Source organism: Camelina sativa, chromosome 5, assembly GCF_030686135.1.
Source record: "Camelina sativa cultivar CO46 ecotype springtype chromosome 5, ASM3068613v1".
In the NCBI taxonomy this organism is placed as follows: domain Eukaryota; kingdom Viridiplantae; phylum Streptophyta; class Magnoliopsida; order Brassicales; family Brassicaceae; genus Camelina; species Camelina sativa.
The window spans coordinates 18,149,114-18,168,210 of NC_141884.1; the positions used below are offsets into that span (position 1 = coordinate 18,149,114).

At 35.8% G+C, this 19,097-nt stretch overlaps 2 protein-coding genes and 1 pseudogene across 2 annotated transcripts; 2 read left to right on the top strand and 1 right to left on the bottom strand.

Moving 5' to 3' along the window:
- The first annotated feature begins 3,855 nt into the window (after nucleotides 1–3,855).
- Nucleotides 3,856–4,943, top strand: LOC109132857 (F-box protein At4g22280 pseudogene; annotated as a pseudogene).
- A 597-nt stretch (nucleotides 4,944–5,540) lies between these two features.
- LOC104786926 (chaperonin 60 subunit alpha 1, chloroplastic) lies at nucleotides 5,541–8,578 on the bottom strand. Its single transcript, XM_010512403.3, has 8 exons — nucleotides 8,320–8,578; nucleotides 7,823–8,006; nucleotides 7,596–7,717; nucleotides 7,299–7,506; nucleotides 7,070–7,215; nucleotides 6,676–6,982; nucleotides 6,135–6,586; nucleotides 5,541–6,043 (listed from the first exon to the last, which is right to left on the bottom strand). The coding sequence occupies exons 1-8, from the start codon at nucleotides 8,371–8,373 to the stop codon at nucleotides 5,756–5,758; spliced, it is 1,761 nt and encodes a 586-aa protein (XP_010510705.1). The 5' UTR covers nucleotides 8,374–8,578; the 3' UTR covers nucleotides 5,541–5,755.
- A 3,356-nt stretch (nucleotides 8,579–11,934) lies between these two features.
- Nucleotides 11,935–15,314, top strand: LOC147943922 (BEL1-like homeodomain protein 8). Its single transcript, XM_087450202.1, has 5 exons — nucleotides 11,935–12,145; nucleotides 12,805–13,896; nucleotides 13,991–14,340; nucleotides 14,438–14,498; nucleotides 14,807–15,314. Exons 2-5 carry the CDS (start codon nucleotides 12,835–12,837, stop codon nucleotides 15,164–15,166), a joined length of 1,833 nt encoding a protein of 610 aa, XP_087306328.1. The 5' UTR covers nucleotides 11,935–12,145; nucleotides 12,805–12,834; the 3' UTR covers nucleotides 15,167–15,314.
- The last annotated feature ends 3,783 nt before the right edge of the window (nucleotides 15,315–19,097 follow it).

Below are 19,097 nucleotides of genomic sequence, written 5' to 3' on the forward strand. Positions count from 1 at the left end.
ACTCAAAGAAACAACCACATAAGCACCAAATCACATAGAATCTAGAGATCTTAGCTTAGATAAGCCATGGTCATGCACTCACCTCTTTGCAGGAAGATTCTGACCAAGAAGAACGAATTCCCTCACTCCTAGCAAGCTTCTAGCACCTTCCCAGCCTTGGATCTCCCAAGAACAGCAAGGAATCTCTCAATCTCTTCCCAATAGCTCAAGAACACTCTCTCTTTGTGTTTTCTCTCAAAAAACGGCGAATAAGACAAAACAACACGACCCTAGGTCGTTTTCTTCCTTTAAAACTCGATTTAGGGATTCCCTAAACCAACCACGCAAACCGGACAATTAAAATTGAACCGACCAAACCGACCACAATTGGTGTCGATCGATGCCTCACTAGGAGGTGTCGATCGACACCCTTACCAAAATACCAAAATTTGGTTTACGGGTGTTACATGGAGAGGCAAATACACATGATAAACCAAGCTAGGTTCCAACACTGAATCCGTCAACTGATTCTTGGCTTGTTCTTGGATCAATTGACTTTGGTTAATCAATGAATCTATTTCACACGTTACTGATTCAATGTCACTTGTTACCCTTGCAGAAGTCCCTTGCTGAATTGACTGATTCCAGTTGGAGCATTCCATATCCTTATGTAAGGAATTAAGCACTTGAGTGTTACTCAAAGAAGATCCTTCCATCATTTCCTGATGTAACATATAAGCCCCAATCTCCAAATGGGCATTGTGAATACTCTCTAGTACAATACAATGAATTGATTTGCTCTGACTTTCATCACTGCCAAACTCTTTGTCACATTTACGAACACTCAACTTTGTACAATTTGTTTTGTTTTCCAAGTAAGTAGAAAACAGATCATAACCAAGCCGTTGATCCCTCTTTTGTTTCCTGAATTTGAACATCCAAGTCTTAATCCCTTTCAATTTCGTCTTTACTCTAAGCTTTTCTTTATGCTGAGACAATTTGCAGAACACTTGGTGTGCAGAGGTATATTTCGGCAAACTTAATACTTTCTGAACCCTCTCAACATCACCTCCAGCCACAAATCTCTTATCACCATTCTTTAGAACCCATTTTTGCTCTAGATTCTCGTTCGTCACCACATCTAGATTTCCCAATCTTAAATCTACTTCCCTAAGTTCAACTCTCCTCAAAAGCTCAGAATTAGCAATTGGTACCTGTAATTGTGGAGTTGATTCTTCCTCCATGATTGTTCCTTGTACCAACTTATCTTCCAAGCCACTCAATTCTATCTCAGCCTCCCATTCTTCTTCTTGGTTATCCACCTTAGCTTTTAGATCATTATCAATCTTAAGGGGACTGTTACCAATGTTGTTTCTAGGATTTATATACTCATATAACTTTCCAATCGAGAAACATTGTTGAATCGTTTGAGGTTGAAACATTCTAATATTCATCCGAGTATCAGTTCTCAGCCCTGCCAATTAGATATCAACCAAGTAATCTTCAGCTAATTCCACTTCAGTGCTAATCAACTCAAAACGAGTATGATACTCCTCAATTCCTTCAGTCTCCTGCAACAGTTTCAGCTTTTCAATCGAATCATCCACATGCTTATTATATCTCGCTTGAAACAACAGTTTGTAACCCCACCAACAGTTTGATGCAAAGTCGCAGCAAGACCATCAAAATGGATTGAAGCTATAAAAACTTTCAATTCCTCAGGAGTACGATCAATTAAGAAGAATTGTTCAGCCTCCCACAACCATTCCTTGATTTTATCACCATTAAATCGTGGAAAATCAAGTTTCCCTAACCTGGTAAGATCGGCGTAACTCGAGTCCCATCGGAAGCTCATCTCTGCCGCTCCATGAACCACTGTTTCCTTGAATAACATCTGAAATCGTGACTCCACCATTGTTTCCAAGGATGCGATAGCTCTGATACCAGTAATAACGTAAAACAGAGATTAGAATCAAAAGATCAAATAGATTCAAAAGGAACAAGTAACCGATAGATTTGACACAACGTTCATAGAAAAACGCAGTCTCAACATCTCATCTGTAAGAATCTCCAATGGAGATCCAACAAAACGATGAGGAAGATAAAGTCTAGAAGATTCTAGAGAGAGTTTACAATTTTAGATTTTGCATAATCCATATAATGAGCTAACAAGTTGCTCTTTATAATGAAATGGTGAAACGAATCTTCTGTCTGTAACAACCCCTTGAGCTTAGCACGACACGCGTCCTTCCCTTCTCACACTTCACACGTGCTATCTTCATGTCACAAGTCCCTCACGTGTGGCTAAACCCCTTTACCACAAACCTATATCACAATGTTTGCCTTGTACTAACTGTTTCGACCAATACGCTCCCATATTCGACCCTTCGAAATCATCAACCTTCAAAAAGAAAAGATGCAAAACCCATGACCACTCTTGTCCTTACGAGATTGTCTACGAAGACGGAAGGCATACCAAGGGAACCTTAGCAACCGAGACAGTCACGATCCATTCAACTTCAGGGGAACCCTTTGTGATGCCTCAAACCATTATTGGTTGTAGCCACAGTAGCTCAGGGCGTAACAGACCGAGTTCTTCGGGCATGGTTGGTCTAAACTGGGGACCTTTATCGCTCGTCACTCAGATGGGAGGGGAGTACCCAGGTTTCATCTCTTACTGCTTCTCTGGTAAAGGAACTAGTAAGATCAACTTTGGAGCGAATGCTAATATAGCAGGAGATGGTGTTGTATCAACCACTATGTTTATCACCACAGCAAAACCCGGTTTCTATTACCTAAACCTAGACGCGGTCAGCGTTGGGGGACACCCGCATTGAGACATTGGGGACACCGTTTCATGCCTTGCTAGGGAACATAGTGATAGACTCTGGAACCACTTACACGTACTTCCCTAAGAGCTACTGTGACCTAGTAAGAGATGCAGTGGAAAAAGTTGTGAAAGCGGATCGAGTAGTTGACACGAGCGGCAATGACTGGTTGTGCTACAATTCGGACACCATAGAGATATTTCCGGTGATCACAATGCACTTTTCTGGCGGTGCGGATCTTGTCTTGGATAAGTAAAATATGTATGTTGAATCGGAGAGAGGAGGACTGTTTTGTTTGGCTATTGTATGTGGTAATGCGACAGAAGAAGCTATCTTTGGGAATAGGGCACAGAATAATTTTTTGGTGGGTTATGATTCTTCTTCACTGCTGGTTTCTTTTAAGCCCACCGATTGTTCTGCGTTGTGGAGTTGAAGAAACATGGATATGTTTAATTGAATAATATAGTATGCGAAGGTGTCTTGCTTAAAGAATCTAAAATGTTGTATTGGCAAATGATAATGTTATGTTTAGAATAGCAGAAAGAGATCTATATATAAATGGAAACGTAAAACAACAATGAACAAGAAAGAGAGATACTTTAACCAAAAAAAAAGAAAGAGAGATACAGTTGGATCAGACGAAAGAAAAAGAAGTTAAAAGGTTAAAATCTTACCTTTTTAGAATCCTAGGAGCCATGTGTGATAACTCCACCTTCCGAGCCGTTTGAACCCTCTCATATGGTCAAATATACACTTTTCTAGGAAGCGTGAATCGTTTCCTCTACCTTAGCGTTTGACGCAAGTAACTTACATTTACTCTTCAATACTATATACTTCCTGTTTTATGGTTTTTTTTTTCTGGTTTAGGTTTCCGAATAGAATTTATATCTCTTAAGTTAGCTAGAGACAAACATTAAGTATCTCACTGTTTGATTTGCAGTGGTGGTTATCTCATTGGTGGTTGATGCTTGTGATCTAGTCGCTGAAAGCTCTATAATTCAGATTAAAGGTTTATTAATATTGGGTTTAATTAGGGTTTCGTAAAAAAATGGATAGGATGAACGGTCTATCAGATGACATTATATGCCACACACTATCTTTCCTTGGGATCAAAGAGTCTGCTCTAACGTCTATCCTCTCAAAGCGATGGCGTAATCTGTTTGCCTTCACACCGAATCTTCACTTTGATGATCGTGAAGTTGGTAGTGGACAAAGTTTCATTGATCTTATTGATAGATTATTGGTAGTGTCTGGAAACTTTCCCTTAAAGAAAAGTCTCAATAAAATGTCGTAAGAGTATTATTAACTTGGAAGTCTCGGATCATGTCACCCGATGGATGAAACGGGCGCTTAACCGTGGTGTCTTAGATATTAATATAGACATAATCACTTCTGGAGAAGTGATTTTAGTGCCTCTTGAGATCTTTACTAGCAAGACAATGGTTGAGCTGAAACTAGGAAAATTATTTTATGCAATGAGTCCTGAGGTTGTTAATCTTCCATCACTTAAGACTCTCTATCTTGATACGGTTTGTTTTCATAGTAGTTTTTCTTTGGATGAACAATATAATAATTGACTATACTTTGATGACTATTGACTAGTTGATTTTTTTTTTTAACTTTGTTTTGATCAGATGCTCTATCATTTCCGTGAAGCAATCCCAGTGTTCAGCAACCTGATTCGTTTAACTATTACAACTCATTTTTATAGCTACCATTGGAAATATTTTTCCAATATTTGTAAAAAAATCTCCATATCTACATACTCTCATCATCAAGGTATAACCGAAACCCCAAATGTTTTATTGGACAAACTCAAATCTCTAATTTTCCCTCTTGTTTCAGGGTCCATTGCCCGTTTATAATTTTGAATGAGAATATGGATCATGTCCTCTGAAAGTATTGGAGATAACTGAGTACGGAGGAACAATTGCGGAGCTAGAGAAAATGAAACATTTCCTAGAGAAACTGTCAAGTCTTGAGCTCGTCAAAGTCTGTGCTTGTGCAATAAACGACAAGGAAAAGGATCGAATCACCAAAGATCTGCTAATGGTTCCTAGATCGTCCAAGTGCAATATCAAGATCAAGTTTATGAGAAAACTAAACAACTTAATTTGTAGCCATATATACTCTTAGTTGCCAGGTGACAAATGGTAGATGGATTATAATATGCTAGTCAACCAACTCTATCTAAATCCAACTCCCACTATACTTGGATGTACATAACGGATTATAGTTCGTATAGTCAATATATCCATCTCTGATGTTTTGAAGCACATTATTCAAAGTTTCAAACTTGATGTTTTTTCGAATTATTCATAAAACTGCTAACGACTCTCCCTGCATATAAAATGTTTGGTCGAAGTACATAAGAGACAATAGCATAAGTACTTAACCATATTTTAGGCCAACTCGAAACAACATTATTGATGTTTCCTAGTAAGAGGTGAGGTGAAAGACCTATACGACTCACTGTGTTTCCACATCTCAATCATCATTTGGAATATAACAACGTGAATGTGTTCATTTTGAAAGGCTGTAAACTTGCTAGCCCTTCTTATAATGTACCAGCAGACACAACCTTCATTGATGTTCAGTAACTAACAACTTTAACGAGTAATTGAGTACCCCAAGAAAACATTTTCTTTTGAGTAAATTGTGAACCTTAATGTACATTTGGTCCTGCATATGTCTAGTGTAACAAGAAGACTTGTCCAGAATCACTCTTAACTCTTTTGAATGTCCAAGTTTTATTTCTGCAACTTCCCTTGTAACACTAACAACAATCAGAAAGATCCTTGGACCAAAAAGATAATTATTTCTCGTTATTGTTAACAAACTAACTCATATTCCCCCAAAAAAAAAGAAAAACATTGCAGATAAATGGGGATGACAAATGTGCAAAAAGATAAATATGCCATTGTGATGATAAGATGTTGTGTTTATGATTACACCATGAGACCCTCCGGAGCAGCAGCAGCAGGAGCCTTGGGTTTTGGTTTGTCGACAACAATGGCCTGAGTGGTCAGTACCATTCCTGCTACGGAAGCAGCGTTCTGTAGAGCACATCTTGTCACTTTTGCGGGATCAATCACTCCAGCTTCCAACAGATTCTCGTATGTATCAGTCATCGCGTTGTACCCAAGCTCCCATTCACTGAACATAATCTTTTCAACAACAACCTCTCCTTCGATTCCAGCATTCTGTGCAATAAGTGCAGCTGGTGCCACCAATGCCTGAACTCAAAACATTAAACCCATATAAGATTAACAGTCACAATTCATCACAGAACTAGAAAAATCAAATGCTCAAAGTTATGAATCTTACCTTTTGTACTATATCAGCTCCCAAACGTTCATCAGCATCTTCGAACGTCTCCTTAATGGCGGGAATAGCAGTGGAGAGATGGACCAAAGTAGCACCACCACCTGGAACTATACCTTCTTCAATAGCAGCAAATGTTGCGTTCTTTGCATCCTCGATACGGAGCTTACGGTCTTCAAGCTCAGTTTCGGTTGCTGCTCCGACTTTAATGACAGCAACACCACCAGATAGCTTAGCGATTCTCTCAGCGAGCTTCTCTGAGTCATATACTGAATCAGTCTCGAATAACTCTTTCTTCAGCTGAGCAATCCGAGCTTGTAATTCATCCTTGGAAGCTGCATCTGCAATGAGGGTAGTCGAGTCTTTGCTAATCGTCACTTTACGGGCAATACCTAACTGATCTATGGTTGCATTTTCAACCAGCAAGCTCATGTCACTGGCTAGGTACTCAGCTCCTGAAGAACATACAAAAAAGATACAAACTTTAGAGCACAACAGAGAGAAGATAAAAATAAAAGTAAACCCAAGTGAACTCTGCATTTACCTGTCAAGATTGCAATATCTTGAAGCATGGCTTTTCTTCTTTCTCCAAATCCTGGAGCTTTAACGGCAACGACATTGAGGACACCACGGAGCTTGTTCACGACAAGGGTAGCTAAGGCTTCACCAGTAACATCCTCTGCAATAATCAACAACGGAGCTCGAAGCTGAGTGGTCTTCTCTAGAATAGGGATGATGTCTTTGATTGCAGTGATCTTCTGATCAGTGATCAAAACCCTAGCGTTCTCAAACTCAGCTAGTAGTTTCTCAGGGTTTGTAACAAACTGAGGCGAGATGTAACCTCTGTCAATCTGTTATTCAAGGTAAAATAGTCAAGTTAGCCATTGATAAATCAAATCAGAGTTGAAGAGAATCAACAGAGATAAAAAAACTCTTACCTCCATCCCTTCTTCAACTTCGACTGTGGTCTCAAAAGAGGATGAAGATTCAATGGACAAAACACCATCAGGTCCAACTTTGTCAATGGCATCAGCAATCATTGACCCTATAAGATCATCATTTCCAGCAGAGATAGAAGCAACAGCTGAAAAAAAAACGGAACAGATTGATTAGTAAACGCAATCAACATTGGTGCATCACAAGGAAGGTCACTGCAAAAGTTAGTACCTTTGATGTCATCACGACCTTTCACAGGCCTAGCTTTCTTCTGAAGCTCTTCGATAAGACCTAGCACAGTCTTATCAATTCCCCTCTTGAGGGAAACGGGATTCGCACCAGATGTGACGCTCAACAATCCGTGTTTGATTATCTCCCGAGCAAGGATAGAGGCAGTGGTTGTCCCATCACCAGCTGAGTCATTAGTCTTACTTGCAACCTACCACATGACAACAACACCAAATTACCACACCGCAGAAAAAGTATTAACAAAGACAATAACAAAGCTACATGCTCTCTCACACCAACCTCACGAATAAGAGCTGCACCAGCGTTTTCCATGGCATCAGGTAACTCAATCGCCCTTGCAATGGTCACTCCATCATTCACCACCTTAGGACTTCCAAATTCATCCAACACAACATTCCTCCCTTAAGAAATAACAAATGAAAACATCAAGATAAGTCAAAAGAGAGATTAAACACACATATGGAGATTGTAAATATGTAAAGGAGCTAATTATAAATAAATCATACCCCTAGGGCCAAGAGTGAGACCAACACAATCAGCAAGCTTATCAATACCAGCTTGAAGAGCAGCTCTAGAGTGCTGGTCAAAAGCAATTTCCTTTACATTTGCTCTAACACTAAAACGTCTGTTTGGCCTCTTGTTGTAGCTTACTCTCTGACCTTGCTGCTGACTTCCTCCTCCCAACTTACTCTGCACACACACACACAAAATGAATAAAGCAGATTCCTTTACATCAATCTCAATCAATTTCATCTATTTCCCAAACCAAATTCACCATTTTCTCACCAACCCAGAAACCAAAAAGCGAAAAGCGATTGAAAACAGAACAAAGTAAAGACCATATCCAACTGAAAGAAATAAAATTTCTTGACAAACCCATAAACCAAGTAGAGTAAGAACAAAGTAAAAGGGTCAAATCCAATTATAACAAGTAGTGGAAGCTAATTCAATTTCTTATCTAGTAAGTAGTGATAAAAAAAAAAAAAGGAACAAACTTTTCAACCTGACGGGAAGAACAGAGGACGGAGGCTGAAGAGAGAGCGTTAGCAGACGCCATTTTTTCAGAACAAAAGCAGCGAGCTTTTTTTTTTTTTTCTTTTTGTAGAGGAACGTTCTGGATTGGTGTGGATAAGGAAGTGGTTAGTGCAAACGAATAGTGTGAGAGAGGGAGAGAGGGTTAGGGTTTATTAGATAAAATGATGGAGTTGGAGAGTAGCTGAGAAAAAGGATCCAGAAGATTCTCGTAAAGAGACAGAACCGTTGATTTAGAAAAAAAGGCTTTTCACCTACTTTGATTCTTTTTCTATGGGCCTTTTTGGTTTTACTGTTTATGGCCCAAAACGAGAAACAGTATTCTGTATTCAAGACTTTGTGTATAGATCCTTTTTGTGTGTTTCCAAATGTCGTACTCTTTGCAGGCGAAACAATAAATTGCAATTTAGAAAAACAAGAAAAAACAATAATTAGTGGTTTCATATTATTTATTACAATTTGTATAATTCTATAAAATATTTTATCAATAATCTATGTTACATACTATTTTTTAATTTTACTATTTAAAACGCTTTATCCCATTTGAACATCGTTTTTTGTCAACACTCTTTCAACAGTTTGATATTTTTGATCTTTTTTCATCAACTAAAATTCCCCAAAAAAACACTAACTATTTAATATTTGCCAGAAAAAAACATGAACTTATTTCGTTGTCAGAAAAATGCGTAGACTATTTTTAGTTGATAAAAAATACACAAACTATTATTTTTTTCCATTTTCTCCTCCTCTCCGTTACAACGGTTAACGGTATTGTGACGGCGTTACTATTTTGAAAAAAGTTCCAGAAAAAAACACTAACTATTTATTTTTTGCCAGAAAAATACATGATTTTTTTTTCTTTGCCTGAAAAATACATAATTTTTCATTTCTTATTTTTCCACTAACAATGTTAGAGATCATAACTTTCTCTATTCTCTTGAACTTCATACAAGTTTTCACTACTATTTATTATAACTAAATTCAAGAACAAAAATACATAATTAGGTTAATCGATTTCCAAATTTCTCAATTAGTATTGTTTTTGCATAAATAAATGGTGAATCTGGTTAGGTTACAAGAGTTGATGTCCCACAAAATGGCTATAATCTACAATCTCGATCAAGTTTGCGTACACCAGCCCATTTAATGATTTACACTGGCTATAAGCATCACTAAAGGTACCAAACTAAAGAGATGAATATTTTTTGAAATGTATACAAAAGGTCTACAAAGGTGGAGATATCATAAAATTTTAAAGAAGTGTTGATGAAGTTTCAAAATTTGTAAAGTCAGTATAAATCCAAAAACAACACTAATTGAGAAATTTGGAAATCGATTAATCTAATTGTGTATTTTTGTTCTTGAATTTAATTATCCTAAATAGTAGTGAAAACTTGAATGAAGTTCAAGAGAGTAGAGAAAGTTATGGGTTATGATCTCTAACATTGTTAATGGAAAAATCAGAAATGAAATTTATGTATTTTTCAGACAAAAAAAAAAGTTCATGTATTTTTCTGGCAAAAAATAAATAGTTTGTGTTTTTTTCTGGAACTTTTTTCAAAAATAGTAACGCTGTCACAATACCATTAACGGTTGTAACGGAGACGAGGAGAAACTGGAAAAAAATAATAGTTCGTGTATTTTTTATCAACTACTCCCTCTGTTTCAAAATATAGGATGTTTTAGTAGAAACACACATATTAAAAAAAAGTTACTTTTAAAAAGTTTAACCAATCATATTCAAAACTGCATAATATAAAATATAAAATTAATCTAAAAGTTGCATAGAAAGTTGGAAACATCCTATATTATGAAACAAAAATAATCTTCTAAATATCCTATATTATGAAACGGAGGAAGTAAAAAATAGTCTGCGTATTTTTCTTGCAACAAAAAAAGTTCATGTTTTTTTCTGGCAAATATTAAATAGTTGGTGTTTTTTTTTGAATTTTTCCCTAATATAAAGTAATCATGATATGCAAGCAGACCAATTTGATCTTTGATCAGCTTATCCGATATGTTTTCTCCTATCAAAGCCTTCATAAAACTCGTATTGAAACTTAAAGATAACACTTGCTAATTTTTCCAATGAGAGATTAGACTCTTGTTGCCGGTTTGAGTGGGATCCGTCGGGTTAGAACTTTAGTTAATTTTGATCCCTAACTACAATATGAATACATATAATTTATTTCAAAATCTTTTCATATCAGATAACCTATAGTCTGTACAATTTCATTTCTAAATCATTTTAAATCGGGAAAAAGAAGATAATTTTTGTTGTTTGTTGTTCACCTTTCATCTAGTTATAGCTTCTTGTTGTACTCAATACGCATCAATCAAATACCATGCATTAAACTAGTCTTCATGAAAGTTACGGGGGTCGTGTCTCCTAAAAGCAAAGTTAGGAAGAGAGATATAATCTGACAAAAGTGCCAGTTTCAACTCTGAAGCGTCAATCAAATAAATAGTAGTATCAGTTTGGCGTTGGATTTGATTTGATTTGAGTGAATTGACCAAATAAACGCACTTAATTAATATAAAAACATGTAAAAACTTAAAAGTAAGTAGCGTAAAACAAAAATTACAAATAGGGAGGTCTACTTGTATTCTTCCTCAGTAAGTAACGACGTCAAAAAATGCAGCTTACCGATATGATGACGTCCATATCTTTAGTGGAAACTGTGCTACAGAATTGACTGCCAATATGTACTATCACTATGTTTGTACTATTTAGAAAACTATGAGTAAACTAACAGTTGTCCGATGTAAATTATAAAGCATGACAACAAAAAGAGTAAATAAATAACACTCTTTTTTTTCTAGTAAAAGTCTAGTGGCTAGTGTTATGGTCCGAAACGAAGCAGTTTCGTAGACTACTAATTGAGCAAAGAGTTGGGATATGCAGCTAGATAGAACAAGCAACACAGAAATGTGAAAACATAGTAGTAACTTCTTGTTTTGATAGTAAGTTGCATATGCGTAGTTTCGGAGAATATGTCATACTCCCTCCGTTCATAAAAGATTGATGTTTTGAAGATTTTACAATTTTTAAGAAAATAATGACTATTGATTTTAAAATACATCATTTCTCTCACTAAAAATATATTATATAATTTTAGACCAGTAACAATTTAGAAATTTCAATAATTATTTTTAAAGTTTACAAAATATTAACTTGAATTATACCAAATAAAGTTTACAAATAAATATACCAAAACATCAATTTAGTAGGAACATCAACTTAAATATGAAAAAAATAAAGTTTAGAACTTTAAAAAAAAAAAAAAAATTATCAAATTAAAAAGAAAAGGTAAGTGTATGAAATGAATATATATTTTAACCATGATATAGAATATAGACCACCATATAACGATTAAATAATATATAGAATTATAAGTTTTTCTTTAAATATTAAAACTTTTAAATATAAAAAATCGGAAAAGATAATTATATTGTTGATAGATTTAAAATTTTATTGCATGTTTTAATTTATAATACTCTATTTTATTTTGGATCTTCTGATACATGTAATATCATGTTTATGAATATAAGTATAAAAACAATTCTAGGAGAAAAACGACAAAGTAGATAATTAATAATTAAGTAGCACCGTGTACTAAATAGACGGATAAAATCTACCTTAATACGTTAAGAAAAACCATTACAGATTCTACAGCTTTACGCAATCACTATTCTTTCTCCTGTCTCTCTCTCTCTCTCTCTCCGGCGTCCGTTCACATACATTTCTAAACTCATCACAGGAGCTCCGGACGAGTTTGCCGGCCACCTTCCGATCGGTATGTGTTCTCTCTTGTCTTCTGAGATCTGTCTTGTCTTTATAACTTCCACTTGCCTTTTTTCATTTTATTGTTTTCTCCTCGCTAGTAGTATATATATATATATAGTGTTTGTTTTGCTTAAATGTTCCAAATTGAAATCTTGACGATTATAATTTCTGTAACCAAATCTAATTAAATCCGACTATTCTCTAACACCTTTTTTTTTTCCTTTTCTTTTTTCTTGTTCTTCTTCTTCTTCTTCTTTTGTTCTTGAAGTTTGCTAGGGTTTAAATACAAAAAAAGAATTCATTTTTTAGGTGATTTCACTTCGTTTATCTTTCATTTCGTGTTTTGTTAGTTTTGCACCTGAAAATCAACTAATTAGGGTCGTCTCCTGTTTTGCTGTTGTTGCTCATGTGTATATAAAAATTAATGTATATATTATGTCACATGAATCTTTATGTTGATCATGTAAACTGGGTTTGTGGATTTTTATGTTTATGTAGATGAATCATGTTAGTGTATATAAGAATTTCATTTTGCGTTTAATTTATTTGAGCTGTCTAGTGATGATTTTATTCGTATGACAACAAACAATACCTTCTTCCAATTTTATAAGTTTAATTATGTAATTAATTAGCTTATATGTTACTCATGCATGTTTGTTGTTATGGCAGAATATCGAAGTTAATTTTAAAGAGACGGATATGATAAAACCAGAGTCGCATGTAGTACAACAAATCCGGAGAGATAAGTTTAGAGCTGAGCATATGAATGATTTCCCCAACACTTGGGATCATCATCAGCATCAGAACATCAGAATTCCCAACAACCTTGATTTGATTGGTATCTTGCAGAACCAGATCATATCCGTACCGGTTCAAACCGATTTGTATCAAGATTCTACCACAACCTTCATGAACATGCCACAGTCTATACATCGAGACCCACAAGGCTCTGGTAGTTGGAGAAGCAGTGATCTGTCACAACCGAGTTCCTTAAATTGTTCGGAGGTGAATTACGGGTATGATCAGGCTGGTATTAGGCCAAGCAATGTTGGAGATTTGTTTTCAAATCATTTCAGTTCTCGAAACCACTGTCCTCTCGACAATATTGCTCAGTCTAGCATGACATCAAGAAGTGAAGTTTCTTGTCTAAAGGATTGTGTACCCTTTCTTGGCCAAAACAATCTTCAGAATGTAGTCACAGTGGCTTGTTCGGGTACTGGTAACGAGGCTTCAAAGAGCAGTTATGATCGAGGTTCTCCATCTGGTAGTTACCGAGGAGAACTTTTGTTTCTCCCAAGTTTGGAGAAACAATCAGTTCCGCATAATGCAAGCCAATGGAACCACGAGCCGAGTTGTAAAAAACCAGTAAACATTTCTGCCTCTTCTCATACTAATAAGAGAGGCTTTTCACTCTCACTTTCGTCTGAAGTAACCCCATTTAGAAACGGTGGAAATGCGACTGTTTCGTCTACAATGAACATCCACGGAGATTTAGGTCCGCTCGGCCCTTTTACGGGATATGCATCTATTCTAAAGAGCTCGAGGTACTTGGAGCCAGCTCAAAAGATGTTAGAAGAATTTTGTATCTCTTATGCTCTAAAAGAAATTAGTGGACTCGAATCTACTTCCATGGATGATGATGACTTGTCGGAAATGTTAACTTCGACGAATCACGCGGTTGATGGTTTTAGTAGTTCTTCTGAGCAAATAGAGCCCAAGAATAGACTAAAGAGAGCAAAGCTTCTCTTTCTAGAAGAAGAGGTTTGTTAATTATTATTCTTACGCAGTTATGCTTATAACATATATATATATATAGAGATTTTATTACGAAACTAACTAGCTTGATATTGAAAAGGTTTGCAAGGGGTACAAATTATACAACCATCAGTTGCAAACAGTTGTGTCTTCCTTCGATTCAGTGGCTGGTCTAAACACTGCAGCACCGTTTATCTCTTTGGCTCTCAAACGGATTTTTAGAAGTTTCAAGGCCCTTAAAGCCGCAATCTCTGAACAGTTGAAGCAAATCTCAAGTCAATACTCATCAGGCGACGACAACAACATATTCCAAAAGCAACAAAGATCTTTGATTGGTAACATTTTCGGGTTCGAATCTCCGCAACAGCATATCTGGAGGCCTCAAAGGGGATTGCCGGAACGCGCAGTGGCTGTTCTTAGAGCATGGCTCTTTGACCATTTTCTTCATCCGTTAAGTGTCACAATGTTTTGATGGGATTTTGATTTTTATTTGATGTGATGTTTTGATATGATTTCTCACATCCTTTATTGATAATACTGTTATTAGGTACCCCACTGATTCTGATAAGCAGATGCTAGCCACTCAAACCAGTCTCTCTCGTAACCAGGTACGCTCAATTATGTTATACTTTGTTTGCTCAACTTTTAAATGTGCTTGTCTCTTGAATTATTGCTCTTTGGCCGGTCCTATTTTCTCTTATTGATTTAAAGGTATGATGATGGGACAATAACCTAAAGTATAACGAAATTTTTACTGTTAATAATAGTAATCTTATCTTACCTATATAAGAAAAGCATAAAGAAACGTAATCTATATTTACAGAAGCAATGAAGAATCTTAGTAAAACTCTTTGTAGGTTTTGGTATTTGACATGAATTGTTGACTTTCGCTATGTGTTCTGTTTTTGTTTTTCAGGTATCAAATTGGTTCATAAATGCGCGTGTGCGATTATGGAAACCTATGGTGGAGGAAATACACATGCTTGAGACCAAAGTCATTAAAAATACGGATTCTACTTACAACATGGAGCCATCAAATGGGCCGAATACTTGTAGTAGTCCGAGCCGTAAGCAAACGTTAATGGACCTACCCGGAACAAAACGGCCGAGGTTAGACTACGTGTGTGACATGAACATGATGGAGTTCAATACCGGGCTAGGGAACGTGTCACTCACGTTAGGGCTTAGGCGTGGTGTGGACAATGTAATCCAAACGCAGACGCAGGATCCTCAGTTTGGAACTGGAGGTCAGATGTTTCATGACTTTGTTGGTTGAAACTTGTTTGTTTTTGTTTCACCTATGTGTTTTGGGTCCAAAGTTAACGACTGCAGGTAGACAAAACAAGGTTGTCTTGACTCTGAAAATGGTAAACGTTGTACCTCTTAACTTAAGGCAAAAGAGTAGTCTGATCACCTTTTGGTTATCTCCTTTTGTTTTTGTCGTCAAGTTATCTTCTTTATGATATATCTATATTTGATTAATTACTATCAAGTTCCAATGATGTCGAAAAAACAAAGGGAAAAAAAACTCATCCATTGTGATAACCAAAAATTTCCTATATACAGTTCATGAGAACTGATTTCTAATGGAAGTTGTATTTATAAGCTAAAGCATTGAAACCTGTAAATAATACTAGTCAGCTAGAATATAAATTACCAATTGGTTACCAATTACCAATTGTGAATTTCACAAACTTTTAGTATAAGATTTTTGGCGTCAAAAACTGATCACATAATTTTAACTCAAGATAGTGTTTGCGATACAATTATCATGGTTGTGTGATTTATTTTTTTCCGTCAAATTATGAATTTTGCAGTTTGTACCAAATCGTGATTCAACAATTTTGATACAAAAATCATCATTGTACGATTTTTTTTTTTTGGCGTTGAATTCCTATGTCGTATATAACACAATCATGATTCAAAAATCTCAGTTTTAGGATTAAAACAGAAAATTTTGATTTCAATTTAGTGACTTAGATTTATTAACAGTTTTGTACATAAAAAAGGAAGATAATTTGTGTATGATGCAGCTATTGAGTATTGACAAATGATACCTTGTCTTTGTAAAAAAAAAAAAAAAAAAAAGCTATTGACAAGTACTAAAGATATACAAACATATATGCCATATTGGCTCGAGATGACATGAGATTAGTTTCTCATCAGTTTGAGTCGCAACAGCTTTCAAGAAGTTTCCACGGGAGAGACATGAAGACCATCGTTGGAGATTTCAAAGGGTCCTACGCATTTGACTCATATGTTTGTTAAAGTGCATCCATTTCGGTTTCGCACTTTCATTGTAAGTAAAAGGTTTAAACGGTTAAATCTCTTTTACTAATATGCTAGTTTTTAATACTAAATGCTTGGTTTATAACAAAGCGATATTGAATTTTGATGTTATTATCGAAACAATGCGGTGAAAGAAGGATCAAAGTGAAAGAAGAAGGTAAACGCCACAAAAGCTCTTGTTGATCAACGTAGGATGAAGTTTGGGTGAGCCTCCGATCATTGTTGGCAATCCTCATTGGGTAAAGATCAGCACCAATAGTTGACTTCTCGATTGTAGGATTAGTCGCTTATTTCTGATATAAATGTTGATTTCTTATCTATAAAGATAAAAAATTAAAGTCATTGGACACAAAATATAATGCCAAGGTATGAAATTTCTAAAAAATTATATAGTACATAAACTATTATACAATAGATTATGGTTATTGGTATAAACTATAAATAAAAGAAAAACACTTTTGGAAGGCAGTGCTTCTGGGATCTAGATGTTTCAGCTTCGGGAAGTTGGATTTGGAGGGGGATTTGTAAATTAAGAGCTCTGGCTAGGCCTTATATTGTGTGTGAAGTGAGCTCTGGAACTACTTGTAAGTTTTGGACCGACAACTGGACTTCCTTGGAACCCTTTTTAGACATCACATGTGATGCTGGACCGAGAGTATCGGGTTTGCCACTCGACTCGGTGGTTGCCAGTGCTATAAGAGATGGACAATGGTGGATTACACATAGTCGTACTCGAAATCCAGTTGTTCAACTGATTAAGGCTTGCCTCCCTCCTGTTTCTGTTGTTAACCTACAGGATGATGCAAGTGAGGATTCTTATCTCTGGAAAATTGGAGAAGTGGCGCCTTCAAACAAGTTTTCAACGGCTGCAACATGGGCTCACCTCCATCCTCAAGGAAGCAAAGTGGAATGGTATGAGGCGGTTTGGTTCAAGGGTAGGATCCCCAAACATGCTTTCATTGCTTGGCTTAACTCTCGGCACAGACTTCTTACCCGCGACCGGTTGATTTCTTGAGGATTAAATGTTCCTCCAAACTGTCTCTTATGCAATACTCATGTTGAATCCCGCCAACACCTCTTCTTTGACTGCTCCTTTGCGGATGAAGTGTGGTACTCTTTCACTAGCAAAGCTCAGGTATCGCCTCCAACTAACTTTGATGATGGGGTCAAATGGCTAAAGAATCCGTGTAGGGACAAGAACACTGCCTGGATTATCCGCCTTGCGTATCAAGCATCAGTCTATATGATATGGAAGGAGCGTAACTCGCGCCTCCACACCTCCACTGCTAGACCAGCCTCGAGTATTATCTCAAAAATTAAGAGCTTACTCAGATCACATCTCGGTACATTAACTCTCAAGTAAAGGAATGTTCTCCCGGGCGACACTCTTTTGGTCACTTGGTTTAGAATTTTTCTTTAGTCTGTAACTCGCTACAGGAGGCACTGGTTGTATTTTACCATTAATATGGAATGAAAAGGTATGTGTTAAAGAAAAAAAAAACACTTAATAATATATCAAAATGTTATTTTAGGTTTAAACTTTAAAGAGATTGGGCAATTCTCATAAATAATCTATTAAATCTCGACATGTATATGCTTATAATATCGAACTGGAAGTACATGACACAATCTATTCTGACAACTAGATTAGGACCCGTGATAGAACACGGGTTAATTTTTTTTTTTTTTATAATATAATTTTAGAATAAAATATAATTTATATGATTATTTTTAAAAGTTTTTTTAGATAAAAAATTATGCAATAAAATCATATGCTAAATATGATGGCTTCAAAGTAAGTTTTATATTGTTAACTTTGTAATTTTATGTATGAGAAATAGTTATGCTTGTTGTTTGTTTCATTTTAATTTTTGAACATGTTTGACGAAAGTTTTTTAATATGAATTGTGCTTAGGTAAGACTTTATTTTCAACAACACAATAAGATTTCAGAAATTACGATTAAGTGTGATAAATTCCCAAAATTTAATTCTTTTTTACGCCTAACAGTAGATTTTTATGCCTAACATTATATATTTTGTAATAATATATTGATTACTAAAGATTTTATTTTGGAATATTCTCTTTAAAAGGATTCTTTGGGGATATTCTTAAGTGTTTTATGTATCTCACATATTGACCAATTAATCTATAACTTTTTTTTGTAATCAACCTATATTTAATCTATAACCTATTTTGTAGCCAACTTATAAAAATTATATAGTCTACAAAAAAAAAAGTTGTGTACTTCCGTTTTATTATATAGAGGATATGAAAAGACATACAACAAATCTTTGATAATATTTTTGTACTGTGAAGTGGTCGATCCAATTCCATGATGGACCATAATTGAGGTTGTTGGGTCGCGCATTCGGGAAACAGGCCCACAAAAGATTCTAAGTTTGTCAACGATCATCTCTGGTCAACCCAAGCTCCTTATCGTCATTGACGAGGTTCGATTCACCTAGGTTTGGAGTGACCCGACAGAGGAGCATCGTTGAGGTGTATAAAAGGAGCAAGTTGTGAGTAGCAAGCGGGCTAGATCTAGAGAGTTTCTTGAGAGTAAGAGAAAATTTATTTTCTTCTTAATTCGGTTGTATAGGGATTTCTTATTTTTTGGTTTCTTGTACTCGGATATAACGTTCTATAAGGCCTTATGAGATGGTCAGTAAGCTCACCAAAACATACATTAACTGGTGTTTGGTTTTGAGAATTTGTAAACCGTGTGTCGTTTTTTGGCTATTTTGTGCTTCTCTTTTTTTCTTCTACAAACAAACACAAACAAATATCAGCAACAGTCACTAGCACAAAGAGTTTAAAGCATCAACATATACGAATACCAGAAACTAAAAGAGCAAAAGATTTTGAGTATCGACAAAGTTGGAGAAGGAAGAGGCAAGCGTTTGGGATTATTAGAGC

Excerpts from the sequence above, each read along its gene's own strand:
- LOC147943922 (XM_087450202.1), top strand. The coding sequence starts at position 12,835 with ATGATAAAACCAGAGTCGCATGTAGTACAACAAATCCGGAGAGATAAG. Across the intron at positions 14,341-14,437 it reads TTTGACCATTTTCTTCATCC|GTACCCCACTGATTCTGATA; the intron begins GTTAAGTGTCAC and ends TACTGTTATTAG. Across the intron at positions 14,499-14,806 it reads CCAGTCTCTCTCGTAACCAG|GTATCAAATTGGTTCATAAA; the intron begins GTACGCTCAATT and ends TTTGTTTTTCAG.
- LOC104786926 (XM_010512403.3), bottom strand. The coding sequence starts at position 8,373 with ATGGCGTCTGCTAACGCTCTCTCTTCAGCCTCCGTCCTCTGTTCTTCC. Across the intron at positions 8,007-8,319 it reads TCCTCTGTTCTTCCCGTCAG|AGTAAGTTGGGAGGAGGAAG; the intron begins GTTGAAAAGTTT and ends GTGTGTGTGCAG. Across the intron at positions 6,044-6,134 it reads GAGCTGATATAGTACAAAAG|GCATTGGTGGCACCAGCTGC; the intron begins GTAAGATTCATA and ends TTTTGAGTTCAG.